The sequence below is a fragment of the Platichthys flesus genome, chromosome 7 (genome assembly GCF_949316205.1).
Source record: "Platichthys flesus chromosome 7, fPlaFle2.1, whole genome shotgun sequence".
Lineage (NCBI taxonomy): Eukaryota > Metazoa > Chordata > Actinopteri > Pleuronectiformes > Pleuronectidae > Platichthys > Platichthys flesus.
In genome coordinates, this window is record NC_084951.1 from 11172404 (window position 1) to 11195111 (window position 22708).

The window sequence follows — 22708 nt, forward strand, 5'->3', positions numbered from 1 at the left end:
TGACATTAAGCGTGATCGAGCATTGTTGTACGTGACAGCGTTTCTGCATAGCCGATATATTGATCACTGAGGGTATAGAGCAGCATTGTATTGAACAGCTCTGGCTTTATATTACGCTGTGTGTGCCACATGCGTTATGACACAACTATATTCTTCCAAGGTTAGTATAGAGAAGGAGTGTTCTGGTATTTCCTTTATTAAAATATAAAGATTTAAAACAGCTGCATCAGAAAAGTTGCTTTGTTAAACTTAGATTTTCTGACAAGTTGCGCTAAAACCAACACCCAATTTACCAGTTAAAGAACTAACGTTTCTACAGAAGTCAGACTGGTCAACCCATGAGTCTGTTTGACCAGAGGCAACATCGCGGTAACATTGAAAATTTCCCCTTTGTGAGACAAACAAAGGATTATCTTAATTATGTTAAATAAGCTCTTCCCTGTTGGTTATATGCCCCCTCCCACCTAAGTCCGATCACTTCTCTGCAATTCAAAAAACCACTGAACCTCAATCGGGAAAAATATAAGGAAAGAAACCAAAGAATGAAACAAGAATGAGGCACAGACACGTGAGACATAAAAAATATTCTTTACTTCTCTTTGACGTACCACACAGGTATCTATTGGAAATTAGCATAGGCCTTCACAAACAATCGCTCCTGGGACCATAATGTGCAAGTTATTTTCTTCTTATCATTCTGCCGGCAGCACCGCCGTCACCGCTGCTTCCACTGCTGGCGCTGCTACTGGCGCTGCCGTCACCACTACTGCTTCAGCTACTTCTGCCATCACTGCCGGTGCAGCTGCGGTCGTCGTCTTCTTCTTCTTCCTCTTCCTCTTCTTGCCTGGTGTACTGTCAGTTTGTCCGCGGGGCATCACGTCTGCTGCAGGTGTCTGTTCGTCCTCTGACTGGGGATCTTCAGGTTTCTCCTCGCAGGCATGTGGACTGTGTGAAGTCATCGCCTCAGGTCCGCTGTGACAGAGCAGCAAAACATAAGCTTAAAAACAAACTGTACAGCCTCTGACCGACGTGGCCATCAAGATAGAAATTTCCATATAAGATGATATAAAATATATATACATTATAATTATCACGATAAATGTCACATTATTTATTCTTTTAAGTTTGAAGATTGATATTTGATCTGAGTGAATGTTGTGGTTTTTAAGAATTACAAACACTTGATAAACCACAAAACATTTTATGAATCTGAGGTTGATCAATTATGGGTTATACCTCCTCACTGTGCTTACACAATGCAAAAGTATTACAGATAGGACTTTTCTAGGAATCATAAACCATAACTAGGTTGCAAAGTAAGTAAGCATGTAAATTATATAGTGATTACCCTCGGGAAATACAAACCCCAGAGCATTATACCAATATATAGGAAGGATATTACAGGATACCTCAGTATTTACCTGATAACAGTTTCCTGCTTCGTATTCGCAGCCTCACTGTGTTTCTCCAGCAGCGCCACGAAGAAGCCGTGTGTGCGGGTCGTGGCGATGCTGGCGCGCAGACACTGGGTAAACGGCTCCAGGCCTCGTTCAGGCCACTGAGCCAGAAGAGGAACCAACCTGGAGGAAAAACCACACACAGAAAAAACATTCAAGCTGTAGTGATGTTCCATATCACAAACTCTTACTGGCATAAAGCAGGAGTGTTTCTCTAATGCAGGGTGGACAGGGCCCTGACATGTCCTACTGAAGTACTCTCTAGAAAACAAAATCAATACAAATGTGGGGAATGATGCCAAGTCACCTCGACAGCCAATATCGATGAGTAAATGGTCAAAACTGAACAGCGGTATGACTATTTTCCTTTGGATTGGGTGTTGCTACCTGAAGCCGGGGTTCTGCTGCAGACAGGCTCCTATGACGTCCTCATTCTCCTGTCTGTGGATGGAGCAGGTGGAGTAGACCAGGCGCTTCAGGCGGGGGAACCTGAGAGCGTGGTTCAGGCACCGCAGCTGGAAAGAGGCCAAGGAGGCCAGGCGAGCCTGATCCTTCTCCTGTTTGGCAGAGGTGCTCTCCCGGAGGCACACCATACCTGACGATTATATCATCATTAATATTTCTCTTAGCACAATATGTCTTTTTGTTGTAGCTACTAATATGAAATTACAAAAATATGGCTAAACAATTTTTTAAAGTCGTCATGATGCCATAAATGGATGGAACCAATGGACTAACCCCTAACAATTGTATTTCATCAGTTATTTGTGTTATGTGATGTAAAATCATCTGTAGAGTAACTTGTTAATATATCTGTCAAGTACAGTTGAGCAAACATCACAATATTTCCCTGTGAAATGTATTTGAGAACCCCCAAAAAAATTCATGCAATTCCAATTTTTACTTAAATCAACTTAGTTCCTTTCAACCCCTGGCAGTAACATGTGAGCAGGTTTGGTGGTGGTGCTCTGCTCCAGAACAAACAGTTTAAAGCTCCACAGAGACCTGACTCTGACCCAATCTGGAATGATTCAGGAGTTTACATATTATCTAAATTGCTCATGTGATAGTTTGTGATCATGACTCGCATGCAACTGTAGTCACAGTTTTTTCCGAAAACCCTTTTATAACAAACGGATCAAACCAAGAGCGATGTCCAGAACCAAATGTCCAGAACATTCAGGCGAGATGTTGCGTCTGGGTGGAGTGAGCAGGAGGCGGGACATGACGTATGAATGCTGCTGCAGAAGGACCAGTAATTTTGTTTAGAGCACATCAACACCTGCATCTGGATTTATCACTAAAAGCCCCCTGAATCGTATTTTCTGTGTGGCCCATTTTCTATCCTTCTATTCCTCCAGTTTCACGTCAGTTATGTGTTGGATGTTTAAGACCTGTGAAGACAGGTGATCAGAAACCTGGGTCATGTACACACACAGGGATTACAGATTACTGTACCTGATCCACTGCAGGACGGATCCAGCAGGATGTACTCCACATCTTTATACTGCGCCCCGTCAGAGTCCACCTTCAGGAAGTCCTGGTGTGCCAGCTGATGACAGGTGACCCCAGCTCGGAGCAGGAGAGTGGACATGGTGGCCAGTCGCTTGGCGTCCAAATCAAAAGCAAACAGCTTTCCCTTGTTCTTCATGATGGCGGCCAGGTGGCTGGTCTTGTTGCCGGGGGCCGCACAGGCATCTATGACATGGCAGCCAGGTGGAGGATCAAGGAGGTAGGCGGGGAGGCAGCTGGCTTTGTCCTGCAGGATGATGTGCCCACCCTTGTAGAGGAAGTGGTCATGGAAGTCAGTTTTAGGAGCGAGGACCAGCAGCTCTGGAAGGTGCATGTCCCTCGCAAAGTGGTTCTCCTTCAGGGTGAGGTCCTCCAGCCTGGAGGCGTTTCCCTGGAAGGTGAAGCCATCCCTCTTCAGGTAGACCCCAACATCCTCCACGGTGGTCTTCAGGGTGTTCACACGCACATACCTGGGCAGGTGCTCCCCGGCGGGGTTCTGGACATCGGCCGGGAGCAGGTCTTCATTCCGGCTGACCTTCTTCTTCACCTTCATGCGGGCCAGCGCCGCCTGCAGCCTGGAGCGGTGCTTCATCATCATCACCTTCCAGGAGCCGCCGCACTTCAGGCCCTGTCCGATCAGCAGGTCGTACACCAGCACCATGGCCAGGTGCGGGCTCAGCCGGGTCTGCTTCAGCAGCTTGGTGTACTCGATGATCTCCAGCAGGACGGAGGAGAACTTCTGGGTCTCACACACCAGAGCGAACAGCTGCTTGATGTTGGAGAACTTACTGTCGTACACCAGGGTTTTCAAAGCGCCCTGCTTCCTCTCCGCCTTCTCCAGGATATCTGCGGCTTTCACGTACAGAGCCATGGCCACAACCAAGCCCCAGTTAGCTAGCTAGCCGGGTTAGCTGGTTACTGGCAGTCGGGCAGTTCCTGGTGTCTCAGTCGTCAGCGTGGTTTATTTGTCTCCTTCAGGTTTCATAAACGCAGCTCCTCGGTTGTTTTTCCTACGCACATGGTAAAGGAGCGTCGCTGCGGAAGTTGTCGCTGGCGCATTGTGTTAGACGTAGTTGATCCGTCAGCCAATCACTGAAGACTACAGAATGACGTCAACAAGTCGCTAAGCTCTATAAAAGCACTACCAGTTACATCTACTACACTGTTTATTTTAAACTTACCAACTTAACAGGAATCTTAAGAATCATCATTGAATTATCCCAAAAGAGAGAGAGCTAAAAAAAAGCTGTTCCTCTGCTGCAGCTGTTACTTTGACCTTCACACTGTCAGTTACACAACGTGAAAATTAGACCCCCCCCCCCCATATGTACATATAGAAAAGTCTGAGAACTCAATGGGAAATATCGCAGATCCTGTATGAAATATATTTTTTAAAAAAACATATAGTTTTTTGTCCTTAATTATTTGTCCTTAATCATCCATAGATGAAGCAACAGAAAATAATTCACACCTTAATGAAATCATATCAGTTATTGTATATAAATGTATCTGTTGTGTGTGAAAGACTGACACGCACACGTGTTGCTTCAGAAAATACACTGTATTCTTTACTTCAGTCTCCTGTGTCGATCAACACTTCCTTGTTCTACAATGCCCGCGCATTACCCGTCACGTCGCATCCCATCATCATCACACAGTTTCCACTATTTAGTAACATACAGCAAACCCATGTATCACAGTTTGACCATGTTATTAGAACATAACAGTATCCCTTCAACATAAATGCAATATTGCAATACTTTTTGTATTGTATAAATACTCTACACAAGTTTACTTATTCATTTATAAAAAATAATCATTATAAATAAAAAATATAATAATCACAAAGGTTAACATGGAAGTAACAAGAAGGAAACTAGACTAGATCTCAGGTGGGATGAGAGAGAGGCTGATTATGTTTTTTTACTCATCAAACCGGGAGCTCAACCCTGATGTCAGCCCACGTAGTTAAAATAATTATATATGATTAACAATATACAAAAGCTACTCTAACATTCAACAAACATGAGGGAGCTGAGAAATGAAGGCTGGTTAATGGGTTGGTCTCGTATACACATGCACACCCACGTGGCTGAATATATTTAAACGTTATAACACCAGGAAAAATACAGGAGTATTAGTCTCTCACACACACACACACATATATTTGAGTATCAACGATTCCAGACGACATGATTATCAAAGATGGATAAACAGTGTTGTCTACAACACTTTGGGGACTTTTACTTTCTGTAGGACATATAAGATGAGACAATTGATACCACTATATCTGCGAGTTAAAATACGAAACAACACCCCCCAAGTCCATTAAGAGTAAAACATTGATTTGATGCCAATTTCCATTTGTACACCTTTTTTTTTTTTGTGAGGAATTGACAAAACATTATTAAACATGATAATCACTGAGGTTTAGAGCACTTATCAATGTTTCTCATATTAACAATTGTAATATGTGTAATAAATATACAGGAGCTGGAATTTGAGCTTTACCTTCACCAGATATTTCTCCCATCGGTCTGCTGACACCAACTTGCCGATCTTCCTCAGCAGCTTCACGTGAAGATCGTCCAGCAGCTTTGGGACTGAGGGGAGATTTGACAGAAAAAGAGGTTTAGTGTCAAAACTCCATTTCAGACTAAACTTGGCATCTGTCAAGACCGTTAAGTAACTTACTAGGCAGACATCTGTGTCCAGTGTCTTCAAAAGTTATCATGTTTGTTTATGTCTTAAAACTGAAACAGGCTGACTACACAATATGCACAAAACATAAACTACAATATATTTATATACAACAGAAAAAAAACAGATTAGAAAGCAGAGGAAGCGATCAGAGACATCTAGATTTCATATCACACAGGAACCAGCAGGTTCAAATACAGTTCACATGCTTTAGCGTTCAGCGCGACACAAAGATGTTGGCTATAATACAACATTAAAGTAAAATGATTGCAACTAAGTTAAAAGATTAGACAGACACATAGCTTCACATCAACGTCATCATCAATACTCTGAATAAAGAGCTTTGGGAGATGGAATGCTACTTTAAACAACGGCTCTTAAAATGCAGACGTGACTTTAAATACTCACGTTTCAGTTGATAACAGTAAATCTGTTTCTGCAGAATAATAATCTGTGTAACGTAGTCAAGTCAAATGGGTTGACGAGTCAAACATCTTTACATACCATTAGATATCTTACGTGGTGGACACACTTTACCCCGCTGTCTGGACCGTTCATGTCGGTTTATGTCGGTTCAATAACTCTGTACGGTCCGCTAGCATCGCCTTCAGGCTAGCAGAGCTAAACTAGCAAGCCATGCACAGGTACCTGCTCATCTCTACTAACTAACTCATAAATACAATGCTAAACTTGACTTACCACAAAAACGGGAGCGCAGACGTTTGCAGCTTCTCTGTCAGGAGAACAAACTGAAGATCAAATCGTATTATTTACCCGATATGTGAGTGAAACCTCTCTAGTCTCAGGTCGTGTTAGCCTGTTAGCCTGTTAGCTCAGGTGAAGCCGAGCAGGCAACAGGTTGGGAGCTGGAGTCGCGTTATGCATTATTCGTGTCGAGTTACTAGGCAGAATTCGTGGAGCACATCTGAAAGTGCCCCCCCACCCAACGTTAACTTTTATGTGGTTCACTCATTGGTGTTTCCATGGCAACAGTCTGAAGCTTGGGCCGTTGCCGCCAGAGCAGAGATGGACAGCAAGAGAGAAGCTCATTTCATAGAGCCAGCATACAGACAGGAACACACATGAACCAAATGACTCCAAAACAAGACTATAATGCTTCTAAGTTTATTCACACACACATTCTACTTTGCATATAAAACAAAATTAAATATATTTTGACACAAAGTACAGATGTATTGAGCATTCTGCACAACAGCGCCATCTGGATCTGATGGGGCAGTGCCCTACGTGCCCCTAATGTAGAGATGCCACTGTATGTTTGAAAAAGCTTTGCTGCACAATAAAATCATAAACAACACAAAAAGGAAGATTTCCTGCTCCTTTAAAACAAGCTTATCACTTTGTTGATCAGCATTAAAACCACAGCTAGTCTTTTTGAGTCCATTAGTGAAGTTGGATGAATTTACAGAAATAATAATAATGTGAAAAAACATCACAAACCCATCAGATAACAGGTGATAAGGGTTTCCACTATGAGACAGAGTCAAGGTCCAGTTTACAGGTCAAACCCAGATCAGCGCCAAGGCTGGAATCATTTCTGAAAACAACAAACCAATGTCCAAACAAAACTGAACATGAACATTCAGTCACGTCATAACAAGTGGTCGTGTCTGAATGAAGATGAAGATGAAAATGAAGAATCAAACCTTCACATTGGATGATCCTCCTGAATATGATCATTGGATGATCCTCCTGAATATGAAGCTTTGAATAAGGAAGTTTTAAAAGTACATATCTCAAAAAAAAATTCCCATTCAGAATACATCAGAACCAAATCTAGCTCAAAAAACCCACTTGTGAAATCTGGAGCAGATTATCAAGGAGAGCGTGAAACCTACTTTAGATTTGTGAAATACAAAAACAAAATAAAGTTCACACAAACGATAAAATGATCAGGACAAGTTCAAAGTTTGTTTTACAACAAATTCAACCAGGTACAGAACTCAACCAGGTACAGAACAAAAACTCCAAGAAATCTAAAATATCAATCAAATGTTCAATTGTGAAATACGATGAGCAAATCTTCCTGAAATACGTCTCATAGTTATATTACATTCTTTTTCAGTCTTAACATCTGAACAGTTCAAGCAGCTTAAGAAATAAAATCAACCGGAGGCTGAATAGTTGTTTAGACACATGATGGGAAATTACTTTATATATTTTGATTGTTTCTAGTTAAATTCATAATTAAAAGCCTAAGAAGAGAATAATAAAAAAGTTTTAGAGACAAGTTGAGGCTGATGCTCTTTATTTTTGTTTCTGGTTTCACTTGGTACTCAATCGGCTCAACAAAGCTGCTTGTCCGGTTCCAGCAAAGACAGAGGACAATGAGAAAGAAACGCAGAAAGAGAACTTGATATCAGAAGCTTCTGAGGTCAAATCTCTCAATGGCAGCAGAGTCACCTTTGATAGCAGCTTGCCTTTGATTGCGCTGTTATCAAAGGCAGCGTCACGTCTGATAGCAGCGCCCTTGATAGCGCCTTTGATAGCAGCTTCGCCTTTGATGGCGCTGCTATCAAAGGCAACGCTACTATATAAGGTGTAGCTCCCAGACAATGCTCCCACAGTTGATGCTGCTCTCAAAGTCAACGCTGCTCCCAATGACGATGCTGCACTCCAAGACGACACTGCTCCCAAAGGCGATGCGGTTCTCAAAGGCGCAACTGCTCCCAATGGCGAAGCTGCTCTCAAAGGCGATTCTGCTCTCAAAGGCGATTCTGCTCTCAAAGGCGATGCTGCTCCCAGAGGCGACGCTGCTCCCAGAGGCCATGCTGCTCCCACCGGCGACGCCTCTGGTCCCAGATACGACGCTGCTCCCAAAGGCGGCGCTGCTCCAAGAGGCGGCGCTGCTCCCTGAGGCGACCCTGCTGCGGATCCCAGAGGCGACTTTGCTGCTCCCAGAGGCGACACCTCTGGTTCCAGATGCGACGCTGCTCCTAGAGGCGACGCTGCTCCCAGAGGAGACGCTGCAACGCTGCCCCCAGAGGCCAAGCGGCTCCAAGAAGCGACGCTGCTCAAAGAAGCGGCGCCGCTCCAATAAGAAAAGATGACTGAACCTCCTGTGGTTAAACCTGTAGAACCAAGAGAAAATGATTGCAGCCAAGGATAAAAGGGCGAATGAAACAAAAGATGAAGATGGACGTTCAAAGGTTATGGAGGAGGTCGCATTGCACCAGAAGAACTCAGATAAGGAAAATGTAGAAAAGGAAAACGACGCAGCAACAGAAAAGAAAAAGAACCACACGAGTATCGTCCACCAAAAGGAGAATCACCATCTCTACCTAGAGATGTAACAAATGCAGCGGATGAGTCGTCTAATCACAAAGAGTGTGAGAAGAGAAAAGAGAGTACCGGCCGGGCTCTCTTTCGTCTTCTCACACTCCTTGTGATTAGACGAGGAGTGTGAGAAGACGAAAAAGAGTACCGGCCGGGCTCTCTTTCGTCTTCTCACACTCTTTGTGATTAGACGACTCCTCCGCTGCATTTGTCACATCTTTAGGTAGACATGGTGATTCTTCGATGGTGATTCTCCGAGGACGGTAGAGGTTGAAGATCATCAGCTTGTCTGTGTGAGCCGCCAGCTGGAGGAAGGCCTGCAGGCTGCAGACCGACTGGTTTCTTGCCCGCTGACGCTCGTCTGCTCCCAGTGAGCCGGCCGTACCGAACGGATCAAGCTAGAAGGGACAGCCGTCGATATCGAATTAACACGCTGACACAAGCTGGACGATATGTTCTTCACCTGCTCACTGGTGACTGTGTGGTGCTGCTGTAAATGCTGATGTGTGATGCACTCTTTGATATTTAGTATCTTCATTTAACAACTATATGTTCTTTTATAATAAAAAACACTTCTCTATGGGGGCGCCCTTAGCTCAGTTGGTAGGGCGTCCCCCCCATGGGCCTAGGCCAACAGCGGACCCGGGTTCGATTCCAGCCCGCGGTCGTTTCTGCATGTCACTCCCCTCTCTGCCCCATTTCAACTCTGTCTCTCTCTGCACTATCAATAAAAAGCATAAAAATGCCAAAAAAAAAAAAAAAAAACACTTCTCTATATTGTCTACTCTGCGTTTTGTGCGACTCACAGACAGAAACCAGGAGCTGGCGTTCAGGCTCTGCGGTTCGGCCCAGGAAAACATGGCTGCCGCGGTATCGGTCTGGTTTTGGGAAAAACTTTGTTGATGTTGGTCGTCCTCTGCAGTGTGTGGTCGTGCATCACAACACAACAGCTATCATCACAGTAAAGTGTGTAGAATTACTTTTCACGCCCACTGACCTGATGGTGACTTCGGTAACCAGACCTTCATTTCCTGCCTCCACCACCTTCTCAAAGGACATCAAAGTGTTTTCTGGAGCGAGCTGCAACACACAGTGACCAATAAATAATGACATTAACATTTGAAAAGCAGGTTGTTCTTTCACTCTAAATATTTCTCACGTTGTGTTCACAGAAATCTAAACAGTTTGGCTGAGAAGGATATGGGTTACAAATCTATATCAAATATGTGAAACATTATCGATGTCGGAAGCAAAACTTAAAAATTAAACCTGTGATATCACTCGACAACAATTTATATTATGCAAATTAAGATAAATAACACATCTTGTTTAAAAAGGCCGAAACAGATGTACTTCAATGAATCTGCTCCATGACCCCCTACTGGTTTAACCTGGCCATGACTTTAAGAGCCTGATGACTTGGACCAGATGTTTCCAGATGTTGGACGTGGTGTGACCTTGCTGCAGCAGCAGTCTCAGGGCTGAGCGCGACTCCGCTCGTAGCGTCTCCACCTGCAGGTCGCCTCTGCGACCTGCACCTTAACACTTTGCCTTAAAACCGCAGCAGCTTTTCTTTTTTAAGCAGGAATTTAACACTGTTGTGTAACATCAAAAGGCCAAGAGTTAAGGAGCAGCTACAATAACATGTGATTTCCTATTGGTTATCATTATATCACATGGAAATACACAAAATGATCTACTATAATGAGTCTGTGGGTGCAAATAAATATGCTTTATTTTGGAAGGTTTGAGGGATTTCAGCATTTTATCACCACGTGAGTAAAGGTGGACAGTAAAACACGGAAAATAAACTATATATACTATATAATGGTTATATGATGATATGATAAACACACACCTCTTATAAACTGAAATTTGACTCAAGTTCCGCTCATTTAAAGGTTCAGAGTCTACGATCTAGTGAAAGCTAGCGGTGAAGTTGAAAGTTGCAACTGAATACCCTCATAAAAGCTCAAAAGTTTTAGTTTGTCCAGTTTTGGCTACCTAACCCTAACCCTACAAATAATTTGAATAAACATCCCTGAAGTCACACTAAGTGTTATTTGCTTAAATCTGTCTAATGGATTTTTTAATAATTTGACTTGTATTTATTCTTATTATTTAGTTGAATGCTAATGTTAGCTGTAAGTGGTCGTTCAACCCGGTGTCCCCCCAGATTTGACCCATAATTGTGTTTTTAGATTCTGATCAGAGCAGAATTAGTGAAATAAAAACAGTTTGCCAGTGTTTATATGAAGTTTGAACCTGGGTCATCAAACTGGTGACCAAGAGGAACATGGCCGCCGGGTGAACTTGGTCGATTCCGGCTCATGTCGATCCCACTCAGTCACATCGATGTGAGGAATTTACAGTCTACAGTTCACCTGCATGTGTTTGGGAATGGGGGAGGAAACCGGAGAGGCAAACTCAGAGTATACACACACTGGGACACACTGAAACCACCACAAACCAAACCTACACCTTCCAACTGCAAACTTGTTCAATAGCCTCGTCTTCTAGACCTCATCATCTTCCTCAGCATCTTCTCCCAGACTCTTCAGTCTTCACCTTCCTCAACTGGACCATAAACCCCCATGGTGACGAAGGCCCCGGAGCAAAATCTGTACCTGGCGCCTGTGCAGAAGCACATTTCTCTGTATAGCACAGATTGTACAAGTTTAATATCCATAGGGAAATTCTGACTGAATTGAACAATCACAGCAAAGTAATTTACCGATTTAGGTTTTACTTTAATAATCTCAGTATTTACAGACAGGACTTTGTCATATTGGTTATTTTCGTCACCAAATATGGTTCAACCTGGAGTCCTGTGCCATTTCATGCTTTGACATGTTTGAAAACATTTGATTTTGCTTTTATGCACCACATTTTACAGATTTGTTTGTGTATAATTGCCTGTATGACTAAATTATATTTTTTTCACTTTGATGCCAAAGTCAACTTTATTGTCAATTTTAGCATTTGTAAAGGAGGTAGACGAGATGGAAATACGGTTTCTCTGTGATCCCTGGTGTAAACAGATATAGACAGAACATACAAGCAAGAAACATATTAAAGGTTCCGTGTGTAGAAGTAGTGACATCTAGTGGTGAAGTTGCCTGTTGCAGCTGAAACCATTTATCATGATTTAATCTAAACAACAGAGGATTCAAATTAAACCGAGTCCTTATACCAACAACAGATTAGTGATGTAACATTTTTTTTCTATACGACCTACATAAAGCAAATAAAGCTGCAAACAAAAAGCTCAAATTAAAACTTTATGACTGAAAAACATTTTTAGGTTCACAGACAGAAAAATGTGTGTGTTTGTCTAATGTGTGTCTGTCTCATGTTTGTCTATTTCATGTGTGTGTTTGTTTCGTGTGTGTGTGTGTCTCATGTGTCAGTTGAGGTTTGTTGTTCCCTAACAGCTGTAACTTTCTCTGTCAACACGTGACTGTTCAGCCTGATGTGATCACACCCAGAGTCAGGACCAAAGATAAAGATAATATAAACAAGTTATAGTTTAATCTTTATTTAATTATGATAAAAAAATATTACCACAATTACGACTGGATCCTGTTCAACCTTTCGTGTTACTACTTGTTAAACTGCAGCATGTCTTCACTCATTCAGTCAGTCATTATCTACAAACTAAGTCAAGCCTTTCAGAATAAACACCTCCGTTTCTGGTTACGTCTTCCAAAATAAAAAACCAAGATGTTCCCAAGCTTCGAGAATCATTGAAGGAGACTTGAAGGAATATTCAGCGTTTTGAGGCAGTTTTACTGATTTTCTTTATGATATCACCTTCATTTATATGAAATATACAGTGAGGAGACAGTTAATTGTATTAAACATACAAACTGTTTTGTCTAAAGTGGAAAACATCCACAGACCAACAAAAGTGTCAAAGTTAGAGACAGTTTAAAGATGGACAAAGCATCGCCACCTCCTTACACTATAAGGAAATGAAGCCAAAATATCCCACATACGAACTCTGCCATCTCGCAGCAAAGACGTCATTTGAAGCAAGAATTTTGGAGGAAAAATTAGCCCTTGAAAATCAAAAACTACCTCATAATGACAGAAAAACTATGTAGACGTGTCCGTGACATTTTAGTGGGGCCCACATCCAATCTGCAAACGTGGGGTAGGTTTATTACCTATATTTCAGCCAGCCACCATGGGGGAATCAAGATTGTTTGGCTCGATTACATCTCAGCTGTTTATTTGTTGTTTTTCTATCCAGATTTTTGAGATTTTTTGCTCCATCATCAAACAATGGAGGTGAATGGGATTCAATTTGTGATGTTGAATATGTAATGGCTACACCTCTGTGCATAAATCATCATTAAAGTTAAAAATTGTTTTTTATTCCTGTTTTTAGCTGTGAATCTTTTAATTGAACTTGAAAACCAATTAAATGAACTGCGCTGCTTTTATAGTGAAGGCTGACCCTCCTTGTTTTCTGTAGCACGGCGTAAAACTTGACGCTCTGGCCCTGCGGCTGCAGGTCGCACCGCAGAGCAATGACGGACTTGTGGGTGTCCCTGGCGGTGCTGGGGGTCGCGTTGCTCCTCAGCGAGTGGACCCGGCGGACTGCGGCTCTCCTCCCGGAAGATTCCCGGGTTTACCCGCTGGAGCCGGCGTCCACCTTCCGGCTCTGCGGCCGCTGCAACCATATATCTATGGCTGCAACGAGCTCAAGCTGCTGGGGGAGTCGGGCCGCCTGGAGCTGTCGGTCGGCCTCACCATCACCTACAATGTGTTTTATGTATTTGACTGTACTCTGACACCTTCTATTTACTTCTATTAATTATTTTATTTGTATATATCTTTTACTTTTTTGTTATATATGTTCAATTAAATGTTCCTTTTCTGTCTATGATTTATCTGTGTATGTGATTCCATGTGTATGTGTTTATCTCTCACTGATTGCACAGTGGAAATGAAATAACAGGAAAAACACTTTTTGCCATCTATTTAAAGGAAGTGTCCTTTAGGTAGATTGATGACAAAATGTGGTAATTTCTTTTATAAAATCTTTTTAAAATAAGCCTTTTTGATAACTTCAGTCTTTACAGTCAATATTCCAAGCTTATTGCAGCATTAGTTTTATTCTTAGGCACATGGTGTTACAAATAAGAAAACTTCTCCGAAATGAATGAAAACACTGGGCTGTAAAGAAGCTGTAGAGAAAAAAATGTCCTCAATACTTCATACACAAACATTCTCTGGGTACTTCCATGTGGAGACACAAAACGACTGAAGTTTAAACCAGTCTACAAACAAAATCAGTCAACTGTTATTCAATGTGAACTTCAGTTTGTTTCTAACCTTCTAACCCTGCCAATCTACAACAGCCAAACCTTATATTGTAGAGAATGAATGAAACTGGGATGTAGAGGAGGAAAACTGTTCAGAAAGCTGTCTGCATCTTGAGAAAAACTCCTTGCTGCGCAATGACAAGACGGCCAATAAAAATGAAAGATATAAACAAAGAAGACATGGCATTCTCATTCAGTTCACTGTCAGGAGCCAACAAAGTACAACTAATAAAAACCTTTACAAACATTCAGTCATCAGCTGTCCACTGACCTGCTGCACAGAGGAGAGCACATTTCTCCATCAATAGAAAACAGTTGATGTGTAGCAGTGTTCTTGCATCTGATTTAAGCATCGTAAACAAAATTTTGATGGTATTACGGCAGGTTTGTGTTTTTCATTTTAGTTTGAACTAAAAAGCTGCAAAATGCAAATCCCTGTTCACTCCTCTGACCTGAACCTTCTTTACAGCTTCACAAGATATCCAAGTCTGAGATATTGAGAGATTGTGGATGTGCAAACACCATTTACAGTTTAATGAAGGCTGAGTTTTTGTTTAATGTGATGTGACTAGCATAAAACAGTGAGTATGAAGAAAAGATCAACCAGTGCCATTCATGACTGGGTCCATCAGTGTTTACTGGCCCCATTGTGCTTTTTAACAGTCTTTGTGGAGTCCTTATATATAAGCAGTCTCTCTGTGGTGTGATGCGGAAGGTTGTTACTCTTGGCTCTTACAATACATGCAGCCATTGGAAAGAGTTTGTCGAAGCCGCCTGAGGTGGCCGGTACTGCCAGCAGCTTCTTGGCGATTGCCTGGAGCATGGGAAACCGATCAGCAGATTTCCAAAACAGAAGACTGGAGTTGCTGTCCCACAGCGGTTCAGCCAGGTACATATCAAGCTCAGACTCAGACTTTATGGTCTTTGCAGGCAGGTGGAGGAAGTTGAAGATGGACTTGCGCTTGAGTTCATTTCCACAGACTCCATCGCGGTTGTTTTCATCTTCGCAGGCACCAGATGCCTCCATTAATGTGTTGGTCTGATTTTCCTCTTGGTCCTCGGGCTCTTGTTTAAACTCCTTCTTGATCTGGTATTTATCAGCTTGCACAGAGGGAGGTGGTAAGGCCCCCATTTTTTCTAATGTGGCTTCCATGATGGTGTGAGCAAGGTGCTTTGTTGGAGGAGACAGGAAACCTGTCTTGTAATCCAGTTTGACATCAGCAAACGGCTGAAAAATAAATATATGAAAGACAGAGGGAGATATTTTAATTGATGCACTCCATATATCCAACATAGAGCTAAATATATAAACAAATATACTGAGTTTTAAATCAAAATTAAGATTGCCCCACAAAATTGCATTTTAAAATATTCAGTTCATCAGCTCTCTGGATAGGAAATAGTTGACAGTCATCTCTGCTAAATCAGTACCTGCATTTTTATCCTAGGGTTAAGCACAGCAGCGAGTATCATGTCCCTCTGGTGAATTAGGGATTGGAATTGTGTGTAGAGGCCTGTGCGCAGAGCCTTGTTGAAGTGGATGTAGTTGGTGGCACTGCTTTCCAAGATTTTATCCAGTCCAATGATGGAGGGTATGATGAAAGATATGGTCACACCATTTCCTTGCAGGACCTAAGTTGTAAGAGGCAAAAGGGAATTGTTCACACGTACTCTTCTACAAACTATACCTCTATAACATATACTTCTTTGAATGTATTTGTATGTAGGGGTTCACAAGGGAAAAAGAAAGGTCTTATCCTTGAACTAAAGCTCAATGTACCACTGAAAACCTCAGACATGCAGTGTTTCCTCTTGGATATTGATGGCAGCTAATGAATTAAGTGCTTCAGTATAAGATTAGATTAGATAGATCTTTATTGATCCACACCTCTGGGATATTCACTTGTTACAGCAGCAGGCAGGTCAAAATGAGGTAGACAAGAGAATAAAGACAAATTTAAAATCACACACACAAAAACACAGAAAGAGGTCAGAGCTACTGTAACTAGCTGCCACTCGTACACTGTCATCTCAAATCACTCAATGTCAGTCACTCAGGGACATTCACATTCCTTCTTAAAAAGGTCCAGTGTGTAGGACTGAGGGGATTAATCAACAGAGCTTGTAAAATAATGATCAAACAAATTATATTTCAATTAGTTTATAATCACCTGAAACAAATTTGGGGTGTTTTATTCTTTGTTCTCTACATTGAGAGGGGGTCCTCTTCCACAGAGGCCGCCATGTTGAACAGAGAAACCAAACATATGATCTAGAGAGGTGTCTTTTGAGTTTTGCTTATCTTAAGGCCACTCCTACTCGCTCGGAAGAGGAGCGAGAAGCAAGTGTTAATCTGTCTGTTGTGAAATGGTTGGTTGTAAAATGAGACTTCATCCCCAGATGCCACTAAATCCTACACACTGAATCTTTGCTTGATTAAGGCCCACAAATAGGTCCTAAAGGAGTGAGGATTGACGTCCTCTTTTACCTGTAAGGCCTCCTCAAAGGGCTCAAGGAGACCTAGGATGTCCAAAACTTGCTCCCTCTTGACCATGATCAGTGGAGGGGCGCTGGCTGTGTCTCTGGCCTCTATGCGGGCCAGGGCAAGGACCTTTAAAACGGCGCTCCAAGCAGACTCCTGCACCATGCGGCGTAAAGACAGCATCATGGAGTTCCAGCGACAGCTACTGGAAGATGGGCACAGAGACACGTTGCACTCCCTCAGCAAAACCTAAATGAACGAAATGACACAAAATGGTGAGGTTGAAACAAATCAAGAAATAAGCATCTTACCTTTTTGAATCAGTGTTACCATAAAGATTTATGATAACATGTGCCCAACATAAGGAAAAAATTAGCACAGAAAGACAGTAATGACACTGAATGAGACATTACAAGATATTTGTAAATAGACCAGTCCATCATATATAAGCCTCCTCTGACCCAGTGTCTCCGGCAACCCAGTCATATAGAAAAAGGATAGAGTATAACCATTTATTTGACGGTTAGCAAAGGAAACGCATTTAACATTAGAAACTACCAGTAAGTCTGATGTCTGGGATTTAGCGTGTCCCCACACAGTCGAGATTATTTAATGTTAGATGTTCTGCGATTGATATGCACACGTAATGCAGTGATTTATAAAAAAAAATAATGAAAAGCACAACACAGCTTAGTGCCAACTCTTTGGATGTGAAATCTGATAATCTGTAATATAAAAATTACTTTGACAGGGAGCGTGTGGCTCGTCAAGAAAAATTTAAAATAAATATGCTCGTCTTTTTCTCCTACCTCACTCCAGTAGGCGCTGTTCCTAAAGAAAGCCACTACGTTGTTGACCTGTAAGAGCATGTTCTCCACCACTCTGGAGTTCCTCAGGGCCTCCTTGATCACTAGCTGCAGTGTTCTGGCCACACAGGTGATCCTTTTCCCGATGTGCGTCTCCGAAAAAGGGGACGCGGTTTCTGGCAACTGGTTGGATAAAAATGTCAGTGTCTCCTTCCCGTTTGGTTCTCCCTTGTTGGCGGAGCAGATGATTTTGTAGTCGCAGAACAACTTGTTCTCTGACAAGGTTTCTTTGGCCTGGTTGGGGAGGATGAAGCCGATGCTGCGAGGAAATATGCCGTAGCTGAGCAGCACGTCTTCCAGCTCTCTGGCCACAGCGGCACTGAGGTTTTTGTGGCGTAGATGTCGGAAAGCCACGATGGGACGCCGGATCTGCCAGGAATCAGTGACAAAGTGGAGCTGCACGACGACGACGGGCTCCTCCACTGGTTGGGACTCATTCCCGGCCCAAAGGTCAAACGTGACATGAATGGGTTTCTCACCCTCTTTGTTGCTTGCAAGGCAGGCTTTAAAGTCACGGATCAGCTGAGGCTTGATTGTTCTTTCCACATCATTGTAGAGCTGCAAGCTCATGGCCCGCTGGGATAGCCTGTTGTATTCAGGGCTAATGGAACTGACAAAATTCCTAAAGCCTGCGCCTTCCAAAAAACTGTGTGGAACAAAGATACATTGATGTGGTGAGTGTGTGAGGAGGTGATAGAGACTGGTGATCAGATTTCTACATCAACACTTGGTAGACATTCGGATAACTAGCCTTTCTGCTTAAGTGCAGTAATTCAATAAACACAAAAATAGTTGCTTGAAAGACAAGGAACACACAGGACATCGACCAAGGAACACTGACTCATCAAGTAATTTCTTTAACTTGCAGATGAACAAACATGGGTATTTTGACAACTTCCCCACAGGGACAAATAAACAGCAACGAGCACCAAAGGTCACCTGAATGGCAGCATGTCGTCAGCAATCATCCTCAGTGCTGCATCAACAAACTTTTTCTGGTCCACCGCCGTGGCTGCTGGTGGAGCACCTGAGTTGGGACTGGGACTGGGACTCGAGCTGGGGGTCAAGTGGGGACTCGGAGAGGAGACCTCTCCCAATGAGGCCAAAGCTTCTTGAGGTGGATCAGCCGCCTCCTGTTCAGAGTTCTGCCTGACCTGCAGAAAAGCAATAAGTAGGAGAATTAGACCAAGTCGGCCAGCTGGGAATATCTTAAACATTCAGACTTTTTTAGTTAGGCATCCAAAACCAGCTCCTAAAGTTTTGCCAGGGAAGAAAACACTTCCTGGCTCAGCGTCTAACAAAACGTCACACTTAAAGTCCACCTGTAACGAAACATCTAATGATAATCCAGAATACTCGAAGGGCAGAAATATTTCATAATTTTGATTCACAGTCTGATCAGCAACCGACAAATGACCAAAACACTCATTCTAACTTTGTAACAACTTAATAAAAATACCAGTTTTATGATTTAAAGCAAGCAGTGTAATACAAGCACCAGGCATGTATCACCATACCAATACTGGGTAGGGGCTTCCTTCACTCTAAAGTGTAGTTCACACTACACGATTTTCAGCCAGATTGTCAGTTGCAATTGAGTTTTCCAAGTCATCGACAAAAGCCCCTGATCTGCGGTTGATCGGCATTTTTACCATCAACATCCCAGTGATGATGTATAAACTGAAGCAGAGAGTGGAAATGAGAAGCAATGAGCTTAACAAAGTACCAGCAAAATTCTCTCAAAATACCTGTCCTTCCGCAGACGGATGAGTATCAAGGGAAATGCTTTCAGCAGCACTTTTGAACAAGCCCAGATACACCTTCTGTTTCATGTGGAAGTTCCAGTGATTGTTCACGGACGTGTTTGTCCTTCAAGAGAAATAAAAAGTGTGCATTCAAATCACCGTCGTGTCTGATAAAAATAGACTGCAGCAGCCACGCGACTGCGTTACATCAACCTGGTCAAATTTCACCACAAACTAGCCCACCTTCCAGGGAGCAGCTTGGCAATCTCAGCCCACTTGTTCCCTAGGACGGAATGGACTTTGTAGAGGATAAGTTCTTCTTCATTAGTCCAGGGTTTCTTTTTGATCTGTGGGTCAAGCTGGTTGTGCCAGCGCAAACGACAATCTTTCCCCAACCGCCCTTTTAAGGACTTGGCAATAAAAGACCACTGGCTGGTGCCGTACAAGCCCACCATCTCTGCTATCTGTCCAAAGCAGATACACGTGCAAATGCAGAAGTACAACGTGAGATGGGACAATATTCTGTAAAAAAACTCTTTAAGTAAGGTCTGTTTCTGATTTTCTCTGTCATTTTTCAACCTTTTCATCTTCCTCTTTGGTCCAGTTGTCTTTCACTACATCAGGATTCAGAAGTTGATGCCAGCGGCGCCTGCACTGGATTACTGTCCGCCCCTGTCATGGCAAGAGGAAATAAATATTAAATATTCACCGTAGGACATTGGTTAGCATTCAGAGATATACATTTCCTTTTAAATTATAGACCCATATCTCCAACCTATCTGGGTTTTCACCTGTTCCATTAAGCTTAAGTTCACATCGCTGATTCATTCATTCTCTTTCTCAACCGATTATTTCTGAATACTCACGACTAAAAGAGAGGCGATGGTTCTCCAATCGTCCGGAAATTTGTTGAACAGAAATTTGAGATTTTCATCCTGATCAGAGGAAGAAATCATTTCAGATGCACAATAATTTAAGGTCAGCTAACAGGTACAGGTTATCAGGAACTCATTACAATAAAATGGGTAAATCAGGGAGATTTCACATTAGGATAATTGTGAGAGCCATGTAGTTTTTATCGAATTTATAGTTATATTTAACATTAGCTAACAAATAAATGTGACATTTTTTTAAGCATAATACGTCCACCTGTTAGCATGCAGCATCACATTTAAGTGGCCAATGTAATTAGGTATTGAAAACATAGTGAGTAGCTCCAGATAACATTAACTGGTAAGTGGCCAAACTATGAATATCAGAGTGTTGAAAGGACAAAATATGTTTTAATGTCTTCCTTTCACTCACCTCTTCCTGACTCCATTTGACTCTCAACTTGGGAGGGTAAGTCTTCTCGGCTGTGTCCGAGTTGGTGTTGAGGTATAGATAACTGTCCCTGGTTTCTTCCATGCTGCAAACCCAGTTAGGAGCAATATTAATGGCATCAGACATCTCAGCTAAATGTAGACAATGTGCACTAAGAGATCAACACATTATATGGTTGATATGAATAATGCTGTTATTTTTGGTCCCATGTTTAGTCATCACATCAAATAAACCTAACCCCTTAAAACATCAGCGAATACTTCCCTCTGTTTGGAGGGAGTGTGTTAAACGCTACAAATAAAAGTCTGAGTGATGTGCTCAAAGAGCGATGTGAAATTAGATCAACACTCTCCAGGCCTATGAAGAACAAGATGCTACAACTGTTTAATAAACAGTATTTAGAAAGGTCCAGTGTGTAAAATTAAGGTGAAAGGGATCTATTGGCAGAAATCTAATATAAAATAATCCCACTGATGTTTTCACGAGTGCGTTTCATCTAAATTGTACAAATTGTGGTTTTCTTTGCCGTGGAATTGTCCCTTTATATTTAAATACTTAATATTTACATCAGAGGCGGGTTATTTTTACAGTAGCCCAGAAACCTTTTGAGTTTTTATGACAACTGAAGGCCACCATAGGTTCCCGCTCACGTTTGGAAGGTGGGGGACAACTAAATTCTACATGCCAGCTGAACCTTTAACTTGGCTATTCATTTAGAAGTATTCAACCAGTTTCCATGAGTATGTACTATTTCACTATCCTTTCCAACACCCTAAGAAATATGTTGTTGTGTATTTAGTCAACCGAGTCTGTGATGTTTTACTTTAAATACTAAGCAGATACCGTGGGAATAAACCAAGCATGCACATTGTGTAAACTTTACGGTAACTGGTTGTGCCTCGCAGCAGGGAGCCAAAATAGGGAAGTTGAAATAGCTTAGCATGGCTAACTCTTGTACACGATGAAGATAAAGTTAATTGACAAACACCGCAAACCTCCGCGACATTTTTTAAGGTGAAATTTAGCGATCATTCTAATGAGTGTGACTTGAAGATGAGATAATAAAGAAATTTCTGCATTGAAGTCAAATCGAGCAACTGCTTCCGGGAAACTATCGGGCTCCACTTTTTCGTTCTCACACGATCTCTACAGCAAAGAGACCTCTTCTTTCAAAACCTCAACGACTTTGGACTGTCAACATTACAGCTGGGAGACATGTCATTGTCCATCCCGATCACACACACACACATTGTAGTTCCTCAAACAGCAGGAAGTTGAGTAGCACGTTCCCTAACTTACCCGCGCGACATGTCCGCTGTGTTGTCTCGGGTCGCTGCCTCCCCCACACTGCTGCCGCTGCACACTCAACTTCTTTCTACACAAACACGTACGGTGCCGCCGCCGCCACACACTCTCGTTGAAAACGTGTGCTACTACAACACAGAAACCGGAAGTTGTGGCGCCGTGGGGAGAATCGAGGGGCGTGTTCAACAACACTATGGCAGCTCAACCATGAGCTCAACTGGTTCCGGAGATGTACAGGAGGCGGAGGCGGTTGGCGACTGCTGGGCTGTGAATGGTCAGAAGATGCTAGAGGGAAGTGACGGATCAGAAAGCGAGATGGAAATTGAAGTCGATGGCGGGAGAGGTGATTGTTGGTCCACAAGTAACCGAAATCGTCAGTGAAAGGGGAATAGCAAGGTGGAGGGGTTGCAGTCGTTGTGAGGAGTGGGATGAGGTACAATGTTAATAACATTGGTAAAGAACAAGAATCAATAGAAATCCAAATATGGATAGAAACAGACAGCATAGAGATAGTGAAGTATTATAATCCATGTAAAAGAACGATACCAGAGATATTAAATTCAGCAAGTTGACCGGTCCATGGCAGAGTAGTGTGGTGCGAAGATTTTAATTCATGGTACATTATGGGGATGCAATAATACAGACCATTTTAAGTGTCAATCTTATTTTTCAATCAAGAATTTAAGTT

The 22708-nt window shown here is 42.4% G+C and overlaps 2 protein-coding genes across 3 annotated transcripts; both read right to left on the bottom strand.

Moving 5' to 3' along the window:
* Window positions 1–572: 572 nt before the first annotated feature.
* Window positions 573–4034, bottom strand: nsun5 (NOP2/Sun RNA methyltransferase 5). The gene is made up of 4 exons (XM_062391531.1): window positions 2916–4034; window positions 1845–2052; window positions 1422–1580; window positions 573–972 (listed from the first exon to the last, which is right to left on the bottom strand). Exons 1-4 carry the CDS (start codon window positions 3838–3840, stop codon window positions 693–695), a joined length of 1572 nt encoding a protein of 523 aa, XP_062247515.1. The 5' UTR covers window positions 3841–4034; the 3' UTR covers window positions 573–692.
* A 10022-nt stretch (window positions 4035–14056) lies between these two features.
* On the bottom strand, window positions 14057–22169 carry mybl2a (v-myb avian myeloblastosis viral oncogene homolog-like 2a). Of its 2 annotated transcripts, XM_062392463.1 has the most exons (11): window positions 22015–22169; window positions 20698–20800; window positions 20259–20327; window positions 19972–20064; window positions 19636–19856; window positions 19396–19516; window positions 18587–18801; window positions 17591–18293; window positions 16788–17030; window positions 15731–15931; window positions 14057–15527 (listed from the first exon to the last, which is right to left on the bottom strand). In XM_062392463.1, exons 1-11 carry the CDS (start codon window positions 22023–22025, stop codon window positions 14928–14930), a joined length of 2580 nt encoding a protein of 859 aa, XP_062248447.1. In that variant the 5' UTR covers window positions 22026–22169; the 3' UTR covers window positions 14057–14927. The 2 variants fall into 2 exon arrangements, with proteins under 2 accessions (XP_062248447.1, XP_062248448.1); XM_062392464.1 differs by lacking the exons at window positions 19396–19516; window positions 19636–19856.
* Between the last annotated feature and the right edge of the window lie 539 nt (window positions 22170–22708).